At 58.4% G+C, this 17,101-nt stretch overlaps 1 protein-coding gene across 2 annotated transcripts in view; it reads right to left on the bottom strand.

Moving 5' to 3' along the window:
* Positions 1-17,101, bottom strand: part of SDK1 (sidekick cell adhesion molecule 1) — an 882,012-nt gene that overhangs the window by 22,411 nt on the left and 842,500 nt on the right. For both annotated transcript variants that reach the window (XM_078440087.2, XM_078440088.2), the window contains 4 exons: positions 16,310-16,496; positions 14,716-14,853; positions 8,875-9,036; positions 7,838-7,963 (listed from right to left, as the gene is read on the bottom strand). In XM_078440087.2, coding sequence (XP_078296213.2) covers positions 7,838-7,963; positions 8,875-9,036; positions 14,716-14,853; positions 16,310-16,496 — 613 coding nt within the window. The remainder of the gene's footprint in view (positions 1-7,837; positions 7,964-8,874; positions 9,037-14,715; positions 14,854-16,309; positions 16,497-17,101) is intronic.

Genomic DNA, 17,101 nt, shown 5'->3' with positions numbered 1-17,101 from the left:
AGTTCAATAAATATCTGTTGGGGTGGTCCATCCTTCCATCCATGCACCCACTTTCCTCCCCTTCCTTCCTTTCTTCCTTCCTTCCTTCCTTCCTTCCTTCCTTCCTTCCATCCACCCATCTATCCATCCTTCCTTCCTTCCATCTATCCATCCACCCACTTACCTCCCCTTCCTTCCTTCCTTCCTTCCTTCCTTCCTTCCTTCCTTCCACCATCAATCCTTCCACCCATCCATCTAACATCCATGCATCCATCCACCCATCCTTCCTTCCATCCATCTACCCACTTACCTTTCCTTCCTTCCTTCCTTCCTTCCTTATACCATCAATCCTTCCACCCACCCATCTATCCATCCTTCCTTCCTTCCGTCCATCCATCCACCCACTTACCCTTCCTTCCTTCCTTCCTTCCTTCCTTCCACCATCAATCCTTCCACCCACCCGTCTATCCATCCTTCCTTCCTTCCGTCCATCCATCCACCCACTTACCCTTCCTTCCTTCCTTCCTTCCTTCCTTCCTTCCTTCCTTCCACCATCAATCCTTCCACCCACCCATCCATCCATCCATCCTTCCTTCCTTCCATCCATCCACCCACTTACCTCTCCTTCCTTCCTTCCACCATCAATCCTTTTATCTATCCATCATCCATCCTTCCATCCATCCACCCATTTTCCTTCCTTTCTTTTCCTTTCCTTCTCTTCCCTTCCCTTCCCCATCAATCCTTCCATCCATCCACCCATTTTCCTTCCTTTCTTTTCCTTTCCTTCTCTTCCCTTCCCTTCCCCATCAATCCTTCCATCCATCCACCCATTTTCCTTCCTTTCTTTTCCTTTCCTTCTCTTCCCTTCCCTTCCCCATCAATCCTTCCATCCATCCACCCATTTTCCTTCCTTTTTTTTCCTTTCCTTCCCTTACCTTCCACCATCAATCCTTCCTTCCATCCATCCACCCATCCATCCACCCATCCATCCATCCATCCATCCATCTATCCATCCTTCTATCCATCCATCTTTACCTCCCCATAGCACTTTGCAGGGCCTAGCACAATCAGCTTTTCAGTAAACAACCACCACCATTTTATTTAGCACTTACTATGAGCAAGTCACTATTCTAAGCGCTTTAATTTAAATGTTGACTGAATTGTTTCTTTTCTTTTTTGTGTGTGAGAGAGAGAGGGAATGGGGGAGAGGGGCAGGGGAGACAGAGAAACAGAATCCTAAGCAGGTGTCGAGACTGAATCGGGGCCTGATCCTGTGACCCTGGGATCATGACCTGAGCCAAAATCAAGAGTAGGATGCCTAACCAACTGAGCCACCATGGTGCCCCTGCAGTGTTTTTCTTCTAAAAGGGGAAGATAATTTTATGCTGTAAAAAAGACAAGCAAAAAAAAAAGTATATAAGCTCTTTTAAACTGGATGTTGCTTGAACCACTGCAGCGCAGGGACTAAGTGTGAAAGGAATTCTCAGACTGTTAAGAGCAGGTCTGAACTCTTCTGGAATGACTTCTCCAAGTGTCTTTTGCATTAATGTTTCTGTAATGCTTTCCTGCTCCCGAAGAAAAAAAATTATTTCCCCTTCCTCCACCGTCACCTAAAGGCCACATTTTATTTTAAGCGCTCTGTCACAGCCCCAGGAATTGTGTGCATTTTTCATAAAAACATTTTAAAATATTGATATAGAATCTCAACACAGAACAATTTATATAGCAATCCGTTTACACTGAAAAATGTTGGGGGAGGGAGAGTCATGCCGAGAGAATTTCCTTCTGAACTACGAGAAGAAAATGTTCACATTTTTATTTTGCTTAATTCCTCCTTGCCAAAATTAGCACATTTTGCGTTTTAGAATTTGCTTCTAATTCACAGGGCTATTTATCTATACTGATCTTTACATCGTGATCATGAGTGGGTAGGAAAACTTGGCAGCTGTTAACGCGTCCACTCTCTTTCCCCACCGTGGATTGTTTTTTTCTCGTTTGTATTGTGCCGTTAAGTATCTCAATAAATCAATGATGGAGAAAAGTATCTCTACAAATTAGGGGGGAAAATAACATTACAGAACTATTAGCCATAATGAGGTTTGTGCAACTGATTTTCCATGCAGAGGGATAATCCCCAGCGTCCGGATTTCCATCTCAATCAACACTTGAGAGCAGTGTGGGCCTTCGTTCGTTCCAAAGGCGGTTCTGGGGGTCTGATTCAGCCAGCCCTCAGACCCAGGTGAGACTGGCCCCCACTGGGATGCTCAGGGGACCCCGGCCTGGCTTCCCGTCTGCGCTCGGGGAGCTCCTGTGTCCAGATACCTTCCAAAGCTGCATCCCTGAATGGCTGATGCCTCGTACTGTGTCCTCTGCGGGCTCCGGGGCGTTGGACTTCCTGGGGGCGTGGTCTTGATGTCTGTGGGAGGGGGGCCCGTGGCGGGGGAGTGAGCCCAAATCACACTTGTGTGCGGGGCCTGCCCCCTATTCCTGGACGCCTGGGGGAGCACCTCCCTGGACTCTTGCCACTCAAACACCTGCCAGGGACAGCAATCCTGCCCCCACCAGCTAAGCGGGGGGTGGGGGGGGGGAACACTGCTGAGAGAGAAACTTTGCAATTATCCTTAAACACACCCCAGGTCCCACCAGCCTCGGGGGAGGTGGCAAGAAGCCACACACACGGTCTGGCTCCTCAGCGGGCTCATGTTTCGGGAAAGAACGTGAACTCTTTGTTTTGCTGCCTGCAGCGCATTATCTGTGCGTCAGACACGGGGAAGCAGCCGATGGTCAAGGTCCTTGCGGAAAGAACCCTCTTCCGGTCTGAACGGTTTTGCTGCCTCACGACAGGCCTGCTCGCGGCTCACAGAAGGGGCAGCCCGGCCTCTCCCCCGCCCCGGCAGCGGGAAGCACATCTGCTCCCAGATGATGTCCTAATAAACATGGGCACACGAACACCTCTCTTCTGGATCGAGATGGAGCCCAGCTCGGGCACATCCGCGGGTTGCTCGATTTATCCCTCGAACGCCCAGAACGGAGCTGTGTGCCACAGGTATTCAGGCGGATGCCAGGCCAGCACGAAAGTTTGATTTCACGGACAATTAAACAGGGTCTCCGGGCTGAATGAAACTGTCACTCACGGGCCCGAGATTTCTGGTTCCACTAACTCATGTCACCAACAACGTGACTGTCAGGCTGTGGCTCGGAGCAAACGGACGCCCGTCGGCCATGTGTTTCTTAGACGCTGCCATTTCTGTCGTATCCGTGGTCAATCTCGGTCCGAAATTTGACTGAAGCAGGTGGGGCTCAAACATGAGGCTAAATACCTCGCAGGGGAGGAAAAAAAATTCCCTTGTATCTGATCCAGTTGTAAGGCAGGAGACAAGTGGGGATGAACGTCTAGAAGCAAAGGAGGCCTGTGACAGGCTGAGCCCAGCGGGCGGCAGGGCACCCGGGCGGACGGGCGGTCAGCGGACGTGGGTGTGAGGAGGCCGGGAGTGGGTGCCAGGCCGGGCGCCGTCGGACCTGTGCCCGCAGCTCCTTCCCCCTGCTGAATTTGCTGACTTGGGAATTTCCATGGGTTTTAAAACCTTTGGGAAAAGACTGATTTTGTTCTTTGTTCAACTGAAAATCCCTTGGCCAGAGGCTGACGGCGGGGAGTGGGGAGGCGGGTGGGGGGCTCCCAGGGGGACTCCACGTGGATGAGGCAGGTCCAGATCGGGGATGGGGACGAGGAGGGACCAGCTCTCATCTCTGGGCTAAAGACACTGCTTGTGAAAAAGGCAATACAATGTCTGTCTGCACCGGGTACGTCCTAAGTATGTATTTCACGGCTGCTTCGGAGAGGAAAATATATTTATAGTTCCCTTACTGCCATTCCGGTCTATTGTGTAAATATGTAAATTAGGTTTCGTGATCTACACAGTAAAATGCCTTGGGATAATTTGTGTAAATAAATCATCCGCCTGTGCCCACTGCATAGTCTCCGTCGCCTTCCAGGGAACTTTGCAACGCGGATTCGGAGCAAACGTGCACGCAACCAGAGAGAGGTGTCTCTGGCCTCGCGCCCGCACTCCCTGACTGTCCTTCCCCAGAGTAAGAGGGACTCCGGGCTCCAGCCTGACAGTAATGTCATGGCCGCCGTCTGGTTCTGTCTCCACGTTAGGGAAGCAGTGAGCTACTCTGCAGAGATCGTAGGGGTGACGGTTGAGGGTACAGAAGGGTGAGGGGGGCTGCCCGAGCCCGCTGGCCACCTCGAGGTGCCAGCCACCCAGCTGATTAGCCACCTGCCTCCTGGGGGCTGAGACAGAGACTCAGCTGGACAGGAAGACGGCGGGCCGGGCAGACAGGTGGGGGTTCCAGGAGCCACCTAGTGCCAAGTGGCTCAGGCTTCCCAGATACCCAGGGGTGTGCCGGGTGGCTCCTGCCCTCCCCCCCACCCAATAAAAAATAAGGCCTCCTCACGAAAACCCGGGCCCGTCCACCAAATCCCCACTCCCTTTGACACCCACGCCCCTGCCTGGAGAAAGTCTTGCCAGAGAGCTTCGGTGGAGAAAATAAGATAGAGCGTTTAATGTGTTGTGTAATGAGGCCTGTAATAGATGGCAGCTGAGATCCAAAGCCCTAAGGCACCAGCAAGGTGTTTAAATATTGACAATCCATAAAAGCATTTCATTTGCCTCTGCGTCGCTGCTGGCCTCAGTCACGGGAGGGAGGAGGCCTTTCCACGGGAAGACGGCGAAGCCCCGCAGCCGCTCTGCTCGGGCGGACGGTCTGAAAGGGGGAATCGGTCGCAGGACACCAGGGGAGGCAAGATCTCTCGCGCCCGCTGAACGAGACGGCGTCTTGCAGGCCAGCTTCCTGTGGCGTCTCAGACCCTGGGGGTTGGTTTCCACGTGGCGGCATGACCCCCGGGCCTCGCTGGTCTCAGGAGGCGCCCGCTCGGCCGAGGACCTCCGGGCGGGGGGCTCAGTATGAGACCCGGGCCGGCACCCCGATCAGCTCTTCCTCACACACCCCCTCGCGGACTCCCTAAAACTGCACTTCTGGCCAACAGGCCACCGGCTTCTTTTGCTACGGTGGACGCGTGAGCATCTGCTAACCTGATGAGAAAGCAAATGGCTCCCAGGCAAGTCTGAGGATCAATACCTTCTCTTTCCTCAGAAGGCGCCGGAATGTGCTCTGCACTGTTAGGATTCCGAGCCCTTGCGCCCGTGTCTGGCTGCTGCTGTGGCACATTCCCCACGGCTGGTCTCTGACATGAGAATGCTCGTTTCAAAGACGTGCCGTTGCACTTGACTGAACAGGACACCGTCCGTGGGATACACGTATGTATTTTAAGATCTTGAGCGGAGCTTTTTATGTTGAGATAACTGTAGAGCCCCACACGGTTATGGGAAATACTACGGAGAGATGCCACGCGTCCTGTATCCGGGGTCCCCCAACGGTCTCACCCCTCAGAACAACAGCGAGGCATCGCAACCGGGAACTGACGTCGACATGGTCCAGACACAGAGCGTTTCCGTCGCCCCAGTGACCCCGCTGTGGCCTCTCACATCTATACATCCACTGGGGTTTTTAACACTCTGTCGGGGAGCAAGCGTGCGGGCCGAAGGAAATGACTTGGCAAAGGTCTTCCGCTTGTGTCACCGAGGACAAGCCTTCTTGTCTCCTCCCGGTGCCACGGACCCCTCCGGCAATCTGCTGACTCTGAAGGGAGCCCTTCTCAGAACGGCTTTAGATGCAGAAAATAAAACTAAGAAGGAAGCCAGCTACGCTGCTAATGACTGTAATTACCCAGAGGGAGCTGGAGGTTCACAGCAACCCTGGGTCCCAGGGATGCTGACTGTGTGGGTCACGTGTGGTTTTCGATGCGCCTGTTGGGCTCCGTGGTTCTTTGGAAGATGGGGTGCAAAGGCTTGGATTCCTCCAGGGCCGCGCTGGAGCACAAGTTCCAGGGAACATCTGGATGGCGAGGTCCACCACCTTGTGAAACACCCACCCCAGCCGGGTCGGGATGGGAACCAGTGTGGTTTCTACTGCTGACAATTCCACAGGTTGTGAAGTTACTTACGCGGTTTCAACCCAACTGTTGTAGGTCGAATTGTGACCCCTCAAAATTCACGTGGTCGAGGTCCTATCCCCAATGTCTCAGAATGTGACCTTATTTGGAAAGAGGGTCTTTGCAGATGTAATTAGTCAAGGTGAGGTCTTGCGGGTGGGCCCTAACCTGGTATGACTGGTGTCCTCATAGAAGGGGCAGTTCGGGCACAGGGACCGGAGGGCACACAGGGAGAAGGTGGAGATGGGAGGGAGGGGGCGGGAAATCCCTCCACAGCCCACGAAGGCCCAGGGTTGATGGCAAACCACCCGAAGCTGGGAGAGAGGACAGAGCAGACCTCCGCTCACAAGCTCACAGGACCCAACCCCGCCACGCCTGTCCTCAGACACCCAGCCTCCAGACCGGGAGACAGTATGTGTCGCGGGGTAAGCCGCCTGGTGCAGGGTACGTGGTCATAGCAGCCAGACAACACGAACACGCCTACGTTCATAAGGGAAGAAAATGCTGAAGGTCAGTTGGTGGTGAGCGATGTCCACAGATCTCCCGAATTCTCTCAGGAGCCCTTGGTAGCCTGAAAGGGCACAAAGGAACCTTTGCAGTGAATGCTCTCCCTAGATCCGGGGAGAAAGCGTCGACTTCCTTCCTTGGGGTCCGTCCGTGAAGGCTCCTCAGCCCTCGGCTGGGCCCAGACCTCACCAGGCCTGTATTCGAGGCTCCTGCCAATCTCTGAAGGTGCCGTGGGATCGAGTGTCCTCGGCGGAGAGCCTGCTGTCTGCTCTCGGGGCCGCCGGCTTTCAGAGGGACGCGGCGGGGGAACCCAGTGGCCGCAGGAGGCCCGTCGCCCATCTGCGACCCTCCGTTTCCAGAACAGGCCGAAAGCCTCGCTCGGCATAAGCTCCAGGACCCCTCGGGGCGGGACGCTGAACGTGTGAGTTCAGGGGCTGAAGAACTTTACATATTGCCTTTCACGGGGACTGTTTGGGTCTCGGGCGCCAGATTTCTACCTGGAAGTTTCTAGGAGGTGCTTACAACGAGTAACCTCCGAGAAGCACTTTGATGGGGGAGGGGCATCTGGCACAGTCCTAAGTGACGCCCGGCGCTGAGGGTGGACTCCGGCGGAGGGCTCTCTGCCCGCAGCCCTGGCGCAGCCTGTATTTTCGTGCTCAGGCGTTCACGAATGAACGTGCAACCACCTGCAGGCCACAGAGGACGTGCTCGGTGTTCTCTGCATTGGGTGATGCCCCCATGGCTCCAAGGAGTAGTAGCCGACTCCACACAGCATTAATCGATCTTCCAGCAACGTCCATGCTTCGTTATTACGGCTGAACGGGAGGAAGAGAGCGAAAACCCTCCTCGGGCAGATAGGGTAGGGAATGGACTGAGACCTCATTTTCGGGAGCCTGAAAGATGGGGCAGAGGGTGTGGACAGGAGTCTGCGCCCTGATCGGGAGCGAGCGGGACTCTGTCCGTCGGGGCAAACAGGCGGAGCCTGAGGCGAGCATCCGAAAACACTCTTGGATCTTCCCGAGGAGCCGCAAGGGTCTGTAAGCGTCCCTGTGTTTTCGTGTACGTGTTTCTGAGGATGACGACGACCGGGCTCTGAGGCACGTGTACTGTGGCCAGCCATCGAGAGTCTCAGGCCCGCGAGGTTACGGCGGAGGGAGGGACGCCCTCGCCCTTCCTCGAGTCGCCCTCGTGGTCTCCGCATCTTTAGAGAGAGGCCAAGCGGAGGCCGGAGGGCCCTGGCACTCGCCTCCGCTAGGCTGAACAGGCTCCTTGGCAGGTGCCCAACCCCCTCCTTACCTGAGGGCCTGGCCTCGATGACGTAGCCCGTGGTGGGAGTCCTGCCCGCGCTTGCCTCTGTCCACTGCAGGGTCAGCTCAGAGGCGGACTTGCTGACCGAGACATCTCTGGGGGACCCCGGGGAGCCTGCGGGATAAAGGAGACAGGGGAGGGTGGACGTGGGCACTTGGGGGCTCCTCATCCCACAGGGGGTCGGAGGCTCTGGCCAGGTTCTGTCTCCTTCCCCAAGCATGTGGCTTAGCCTCGCTCTGTCACAGTCTTCTCACCCTAGACGTGGGAAAGCCACCCTGGCCTCCCGGGTTGAGCGGACGTGAGCAGAGACGGGCCGTGCAATGGGCCCAGGACCGTGCCTGGCGTGGGGCGGGCACCCTGTGAACCGAGGTCCTGTCACCCTCGCCTTGCTAAGGATGTCAACAAATGCCAAAACCATTTAGGTGGGTGGGAAGCCACGTGGCTCCTCTTCGTGACGTGAACACTTTAAGATTTTCTTGCGTATGGGGGCGCCTGGGTGGCTCAGTCGGTTAAGTGTCCAACTTTGGCTCAGGCCATGATCTCGGTCTGTGGGTTTGAGTCCCACATCGGGCTCTGTGCTGACAGCTCAGAACCTGGAGCCTGCTTTGGATTCTGTGTCTCCCTCTCTCTCTCTGCCCCTCTCCCGCTTGTTCTCTCTCTCTCTCTCTCTCTCTCTCTTTCTCTCTAAAAAATAAACTTAAAAAAATGTAAACAAAAGTTTCTTGTGTATCTAATTTCAAAAATTCATTTTTCCCAAGTTCTTCCAGAAAACAGCCCCAAACTTGACATGCTTAACACCGAAGAGTTTGCTGGTCTGCACACAACAAGCCTGTCTGTAGACATTGCTGTTAACACAGGTGTTTGGAGACACCCATGCCGCCGGAACATTCCTGTGTTTATGGCCGCTCTGGGTGGGCCAGAGCTGCTTGACGGGCAGCGAGGGGGGGACCCTCTGACCGGACGGAGCCCGGGATGGGCCGCTCGCGCTGCACCGGCCGCGGGGCCCCCGGCGGAGCTCCACTTACCCTCGGCGGGCCCGGCCGTGACGTTCGCTTGCAGCTCGGGCCCATAGGCGATGGTCCGCGCTTGTACACGGAAGAAGTAGGTCACTCCTTTGGTGAGATCCCGGACCTTCAGCCAGCGCTGCCGGTTCCCCTTCACGTCCACCGTCACCACCTTGCTCACCCCTGGAACCACCGAGAGCAAAGGCCAGGAGGTGGCCGGAGTTAGAGACGCGGCCGGATGCCGCCTCCTCCACCGCGACCACAAGGACGGCGTCCCCAGCTTGCCGAGGAACTATTTCTTGCAATTAGGAGGAGTTTAAGTGGTGGTGATAGCCAATTTTCAGCACAGATAAGTGTAACTAGAGTTTAAGCCTGATAAGCGGGGCTGACAAACCCAAGAGCCAGCCTCACGGCGCGGCGCGGGGAGGTGGCCCGGGCCTCCCTCATCACACCGGGGAGGCCCCCGTGCTCCTGCCCCCGGCCCGGGCCCCCCTCCCCTCCCGCTGCACTCCGAGCCGCACCGAGCTCTGTGTCACCTGTGCAGGTGACCTGGAGCCTCCTGACTTCGGAGGAGAGAACGGGGAAAAAGAGGCAGGAACCTTCATCATAGCTAAAAGCTGGGCTTCCTCCAAGTGGGGCTCTCCAGCCTGACCGGGCTGGCTAACCAGTGGCCTAGAGGCCTCCGGCCCCTCGTGAGAACTTCCTCCTGGACTCCGAAGCAAGGACGGAGAAAGGCTGTCGCTGCAAATATCACTGCCCAGGTTCAGACAACTCTGACCACGGACAGACAACGTTTTCGCTCATGAACACGCAGATGAAGGGAAAGTGTTGGTTGTGTTCGGTGTAGCTGGAGAACTGAGATTCCACATTTCGGGAGGAAGACGCACAGTGAAAATCATACGAACGCAGCATTTTCCAGGACGGAGATGGGGCTCCCTGGTTAAGTAAGTTTGAAGATGACGTGTTACAGAAAGGCCTCGTAGGCTCTCCACTCGGGATTTCTGAGAGCTTTCAACACACCGGTGTCTACGGCTCATCCCCCGGAGGAGCAGGAAGAGGTGAGGTGGCCCCTCTGACACTGGTCAGCAGAGCCTGCCAGGAGCACCGCCCGGCACCTGCCGTCCGCCCCCAGCACGGCCCACATGCACCGTGGACACACTGCCCGGCGTGGCCACCGCCGGGCCTGCCCTCAGTGCGAGCAGCCAGAGCCATCGGCACCTTCCACCCCCGTGTGGCCCTGACCTCAGAAGAGCCCAGCCAAGCGCGTCCTTACTGCGAAATGGGCTCATCCTTCAAACTCATCAAAGCGAGTGTCTCTTAGCCTACAGCTCTCCAAGTACCGTCCAGTCGGCTCGCCGTGTTCATATCGTGCCTTTTTATAGAACACTGATCCAGCTAAATGACTCCCTTCCAGATGATTTCAGAGTGATCCTGCCTGCGTTTGAGTGACCTCCAAATTTGAGCTTTTCTGTAGAGAAACAGGGCCGTGTCTGCCCAGGGAGCCTGGCCCTCACCCTGCATGGCTCAAGGAAGGGGTTTTGGGGTGCCAGTTTGCACACACACTGCCCATCATCAGCAGACGGATGGGGTCCATTTGGATGTAAAATTAATCTGGAGAGCACCCCCCGTCACTTTTTTTTTATGTTTTATTAAAAAATGCCTTCCTTTTCCCCAGAGCAGAAACAAACCCATGTATGGATTTTGTGAATTCTATCCCACTAGGTCGTACAGCTAGTCTGGCCTCCCCTGCATCTCAACTATGTCAGAATCTTATTTATTTAGTCCATTTGTAAACCGTGCCCTGCAATACAAAGCCCCGGGGTGCAATCACATAAAATACTACCGTTTAAAACATCTTAAAAAACATAAAAGTAACTCTGCCATAAAACCCATTCCCTAAGAACACGGCTCCTGCTCCGTGGGGCTCGGTGCTCCCCACCGTGACCAGGGCACTGGCGGGGGACGGCGGGGGAGGAGCCGGGCCTGTCTTCTCCGTGGAGGGATCGCAGGCAGGGTCTGCCCATGCCAGGTGGGTGTTCTGCTCTCGAGGAACGTCCGGCCGGCCAGGAGGCAGGAAAAACGGCCAGCAGAATCGCCAGCGGGTGAGACGACCGTTTGACGGCCTTCCTCCCTGCAGAGTTAGGATTCCAGCCCCAGATGTGTTCACCACACTTGCAACCACATCTCTTGGAAATGCAGCGGTTCTGTGAGGCATTTTAAAGAACTGGAAATTGTTCGGAGACCTGGTTGTCACCCCCGCGATTCCCTGTTGGAAATCCGGATCCAACGTGAAGGAGGCAAGGGTTGGGTTCCTCCGAGAGACCCCCACTCGAGAGGCCCGCACGCTGATCAGACCGGCCAGCCGATGCCCGAGGGGAGGGGACAATACGCTTCTCGGGGACACGAGGGTCTGGGAACGGAGGCGGGACAGCGAGGGCCGGACGAGGGGCCGGACGAGGGGCCGGACGCTTTGACCTCAGCCGGGCGCAGGACGCCGCGCTGTGTGTGCTTCCCAAAGCTGCCTTCTGTTTAGCCATTCGGAGCATCTGGTCCTTTTCCGTATGTGACAGCACGGCCTTACTTTCAACTGAAAGATCCCCTCCTCCCCTCTCCAGCCTCAGGTCAAAATGCCCCCGAAGGGCCTGGGGGCGGAGAGAGGCCACAGGAAAGTCTCTCCTGCTCTGAGTTCCTGCCCTCTACCGGCCTGCGTTCCTCCTGTGGCCCGTGTGGCTGCAGAGCATGGCCGGCTAGAAGGGGTCGGGTCTATCGGCTGCTGTCTGGCTAAGCCAGGGGCTCTGGCAGATGCCATCAGACCAGGCAGGCGCATGGTGGGACCCGGAAAAGCGACGCCGGTGTTGACCAGCGGTCAGGGACGCCCCCGGAAGGTCACAGGGTCAGGGGCACTCAGGAAGAGGGCTGGTGGGTTCTGCTCACGGGGAACAGGCTGTTTGCTGGGTTCCAGGCAGGGAGGCCGCGGGCGGGGGGGTGGCGAGGCCAGCCTCACCGCCGGCCGGAGCAGGGGCGGAGCGGTTTCAGGAGGGCGTCTGCGGCTGAGAGGAAGGACCCCGCGGAGGCCCCTCCGACTCCAGCAGAGTCTACAGCTTAGCGGCGGCTGCGAAGCAACCATGCCCAGCCCCAGGCCCGGACCAGCCGCGTGACAGACGAGCAGGAGTCAGGGGGTCGGGGGTGTGCCCGTGCCTCCTTCAGGGCCAAGGTTTGGGGGTCTGGATGGTTGCGTCTCAAGCGCCCAGGGACTGCACCCCGAGCTTCTGGAGAGACCTGTGAGCTGCTGACTGAAAGTACCTTCTCCTGCCCGGTTCCAGAGCGGATATACTCGCTGCCAAAGACGGGAAAATCCAAGCAGAGGAACCAGCCCTCCGGACAGACGGGAGGGCCGACGGAGTGACAGAGGGTCTTACTACTTGTGAAAAGAGGCGAGATGCTGGCGACCAAGAAGGTCTGCCTGTTGTCACCAGAGAGAGAGGGAGAGGGGAGGGAGGGGGAAGAGGGAGAGAGGGAGGGAAAGGGGGAGAAGGGGAGAGGGAGGGAGGGAGGGAGGGAGGGGAAGGGAGAGGGGAAGAAGGGGTAGGGAAGAGAGAGAGGGAGAGGGAGAGAGAAGCAGAGAGAGGGAGGGAGAGAGGAAGAGAGAGAGAGGGAGGGAGGAAAAGAGACAGGGAGAGAGGGAGGGAGGGAGGGAGAGAGGGAGGGAGAGAGAGGCGGGGAGGGAGAGAGAGGCGGAGAGGGAGAGAGAAGCAGAGAGAGGGAGGGAGAGAGGAAGAGAGGGAGGGAAGAGGGAGGGAAGAGGGAGGGAGGGAGAGAGAGAGGGAGGGAGGGAGGAAGGGAGTGAGAGGGAGGGAGGAAGGGAGGAAGGGAGGGAGGAAGGGAGGGAGGGAGGGAGGGAGGGAGAGAGGGAGGGAGAGAGAGGCGGAGAGGGAGAGAGAAGCAGAGAGAGGGAGGGAGAGAGGAAGAGAGGGAGGGAAGAGGGAGGGAGGGAGAGAGAGAGGGAGAGAGGGAGGGAGGGAGGGAGCGAGAGGGAGGGAGGAAGGGAGAGAGAGAGGGAGAGAGGGAGGGAGGGAGCGAGAGGGAGGGAGGGAGACAAGTGCCATGGGCAGCTGTGACACGCTGATGACCGCTTCTCCCGCTCCCCGCTGTGATGTTTGTGGCATGTGTCCCCCCCCAAAGCCCACGTGCTCCAGACATTTCCCCATCACGGGCTCTCAAACCAGCCCACCTGGGGCCAAACCCCACGTGTGTCTGCATTCTCCACCTGCAGGCCCTGGGCGGTCGTCTTAAGGGCTCGGAGCCTGATTTCTTGTGAAATACGAATAAAGGCGGCCCGGCCGCCGCGTGAGGACTCAGAGAGAGCGTGTGCCCTTGCTCGGCGCCGGGCGTCTAGACGGCGTCTGGTGAGCCACGGCCGTGCTGCTGCAGAGGCCACGTGACCACGGCCCCGACAAGGCCCGGGGAACCAGACGTGCAGGGTCATCTCCCTGGAAGGTAGGGGGAGGCCGTGGGGACAGATGTGTGGCGAGCCGGCAGGACTCCGGGACGTCGGAACGCAGAGATCGGGGGATCGCGAAGCAGGGCCCACCGTGGCTCCCGACCGGGCGGAGGCCACGGCCACGGTCTTGCCTGGATGGCAAGTACTTCTTTATAAGACGAAGGCAGCCAGCCCGGGGGCCGAGGCGCGCATGCCACGGAGTTTCTAGAGAGATTCTACGAGCCCATCGATGCAGAATAAGTCACTTATTTGAGGAGGTACAGGAAAACCCGTACCTTGACGGGGAGGGGCTCCAAGGTGGCTCGGGACCATGGTTTTTGGCCATCCTTTCCCCGTTGCGTGGCACGAGTTAAAAGGCGTCTGCAACACCTGGTCCCCACGCAGGCACTGGGCCCTGAAGAGGACGCAGCGGGTGTGGCCACGCCACCTCGGGGCCGGTCCCGTGCCCTCCGCCGTGTCACACACCACACACCCGTACCCCCCCCCACTCTTGTTTACCAAAGCGCATTCATCGCTCGTCTGAGACTCTCTCCCCTCACGTGTTTACATCTCTGATTTGGGATTGATGACGCCAACATACTGGGCTGCGGTTTACGGCCGGCCTTTTTTCTTTCTTAGCACTTCGTAAAATAACAATGAATCTTAGAGTCGATAATGGCATTTTAGATTCGATGAAATGAGATCTGGTGCTTAAATTTTCCTCAAATCAGCCCCCCGTTTTACTTGAATGTACTTATTTTAAAAGGAAACTTTTATCACGGCTTTAAATGGAGCGCCAATATTATTTGATGTGTTGGTTATATCTTCTCCTCCTAGGCATTAAATAATCTACAACGTTTACGGTCTGGCCGCGCGCATTTCCGGGGGAAGCCCGCCCTGGGCCGGGCGCCCTCCTGTGGCACCGGTGCCGGGCACAGAGTGGGTGAGAAAAAAGTGCCCGCGGAGCCCTCTGACAGCGGGGCAGCAGCGAGCGGGGAGGAGACAGACGCGTCAGAAATTACAACGGCACCAGAGACAGGCAGCAAGGCAGCAGGGGCGGATCAGCACCTCCGGGACCAAGGGGCGAGGGTGCGCTCCCGTCTCTGCCCCCTTCCCGTGCAGCGGGCGGGTCCCCCGGGCTCCGCCGCGAACACGCGCATCCCCGGTCCCCGCTCCACGCCCCCAGAGCCCAGGCTCCGAGCCCCTTGCTAGGCGCTGCTCGGCAGGCACCCCCTCCTGCCCGGAAGCTGCTGGTTTCCTCGTCTGTCCCCGCCTCGTACTGGGCTTCACGCCCTCCTCGCTGTGCCTCTGGCAGGCAAGACTCCCCGCCCTGCAGACGCTGTGGAGTGCCGTGCCCTCCCCATGCGCCCCCCTGGCCTTACCTTGCACGGGCGCTAAGGGCTCGTAGACCACTCTGTAGCCCTGCAGGACGCCGTTGGCTGCCACCGGCTCGCCCCACGAGACGTTAAGCGTGGTAGAGGTTATTTCTGAGAACGCCAAAAAGCTGGGGGTCCCCGGAGCTGGAAGAATGGGACGTGAAGGGACTTTTGGTAAAGCTCCGTTATAGACCGTTTCCACACATGTCTGTGCCTCCACGTACAATAAAAACGCTACTGGATGTTATTTTCAACTCCGTAAAAGTCTCAACGCCGTGCGACCACCTCTGAACTCTCCAGGATCAATCAGACACCTGGACTCTCCCGAGAAGAGGAGACAAGATGATGGGGGTTTAAACACAAGGAGCCTAAGGGACGCGGTGACAAAGGCAGAAAGATGAGTAAAGAATGAAATGCAGACAGCCCCCTGAGGCTCTGCCCACCTCTCCTGGCCTCTCCCTTGGGGCCCCAGCCGGCCCTCCTCTGAAACGTCACAGTGTCCGCCCTCGGGCTGGGGACAGGGGAGCCCAGTGAGCCCCCCGGGCGGGGGGGAAGCTGCCCGCAGAACGCAGACAGCCAGGCGGGTGGCCGGGTTGCTGAACCTGCTCGCCGCCCCCTGCCTGGGCTCCGTGTGGGAGTCGGTGCCCGGAGCTGCCCCCCCCCCTCCAATCAGCCCTCCACATACACCCCTATCTGCTGTTTTTCCAGTCCCTGGGGGCCCTTTTGCCCCGTGGCCTGCCCAGTCCCCAGTGCTCTGGTGAGGAACGGGTGACCCACCCTGGATTCCAGAAACGGCCCCTGTCCGGCCGCCAGACGAGACCCAGAGGAAAGAGTCCCGGCACGCTGGCCAGTCCTCTCTCAGGCAGGACGCAGGATGCCTGGGAGCCCCGAGCGGGACGGGTCTCCCCGACTTCCCCAGCCTTACACTTCCTGGGTCCCACAAAGTGCATCCCAGGTCCGCGGGACCAGGGTTAAGCTGACATTCCCTTGGAATCCTGACTCACTTCCTAATGTTCTCTAGGCCGCTGGGGAGCCGGCACTCATGACAGAGGGGGCCACGTGCTGTGTGTGTGGATGTGGGGCCACAGGCGGCGAGGCACGTGGCAGTGCAGTGCTCTCGCCTGGCTGGTGGCGGGTGTCTGAGAAGCGGCTGCAAGCTGTTGCGGGTGTGGCCCTGAAACCCGGCGACCCTGGAAGCGCCCGACGCCGTGGCCTGGGCTCGGCCTACAAAGAACTCACTTCCCCCGGGATCTGGACACTCCGGTGCCGAGCCCCAGCAAGAAGCTCCCCAAGGGAACCGGAAGGAGGCCTGGGTGCGGAGGCGGAGCCCTCCTGCCCTCGGCGACCCGGGAGGGTCCTCGGGAAACAGGTGCCGTCTCACGGGCGCCGCCGCGCAGCAGGCCAGGGCTGGGCGCTGGGGAAAGCAGCTGAATGCAACCCAGGCCTTTCTCTGCAGAAAGCCCCGGGCACACGACAGCCGTGCGTCACAGGCTGGGCAGAGCAAAGGGCTGTGGGCACAGGGAGGGGCCGCTCATCCAGCCTGGCTCGGCCACCCGCGGCCGTGGGGAAGGGGCCCCCGCGGAACACGCCGCTCTCCTACCGGCCTGGTGGGTGCGCCCCTGCCTGGGGTCACTCCGGGGCCCGTCTCCAGCCGCATTGAAGGCCGAGATGCTGACCCGGTAAGGGGTGTGGCCGGTCAGGTTCTTCAGTTTCAGCACGGTCTCCGGCAGGAACAGGACCTTCAGCTTCTCCGTCTCGTTCTGGCTGTCTGCCTCCCAGTAGTAAACCTGCCGGTAAGAGCCAGAGGTCGGAGGCGGGCCACGGGGCCACGGGGCCACGGGGCAGGGGTGGCAGCCCTGGCTTCTAAACTGGTGGGGGAGGGGCCCAGTGAGCGCTGGGCAGGACTGGACCTCGGCCCGTGTTTCTCCCGGGTTCACTTTCTCCCCCACCGCCCGGCCTGCACGTGCTCGTGGGCGGACTTGAGGCCCAAGCACAGAGGCTGGAGGAGGTGGGCTGGCAGGACCGTTTCCCGGGACAGCCGGCCAAGAACCACTGCCCCGAGCAGGCGCGAGCCCGGCTGCCCAAAGACAACACCCTTCTGTGGATCCACCTCGGCTCCGGGGGGGCGAAACCCAGCCAGGCCACCAGGGCCACTGGCCCACAGGGCAGAGAGCCGCAGAAAGCTTGGGACAGCTTTTCTGCCCCCAGGTGGGCTCCCGGCCACGAGCACTGCTGACTCCCGCCCGCAAGATACGGTCCAGTCCCGCTCTCGGAACTGAGCAAATCTGATCCTACGCTTCAACAGGCCTTACTGACTTCAGATCAATACCCAAGTTCAATGTCTTTATCATTAAGGAAATTAGAAAACATATTTTGGACATACATAAATAGC

The sequence above is a fragment of the Panthera onca genome, chromosome E3 (assembly GCF_046562875.1).
Source record: "Panthera onca isolate mPanOnc1 chromosome E3, mPanOnc1 haplotype 2, whole genome shotgun sequence".
Taxonomy (NCBI): Eukaryota; Metazoa; Chordata; class Mammalia; order Carnivora; family Felidae; genus Panthera; species Panthera onca.
This window is presented reverse-complemented; position numbering and strand designations above follow the sequence as displayed.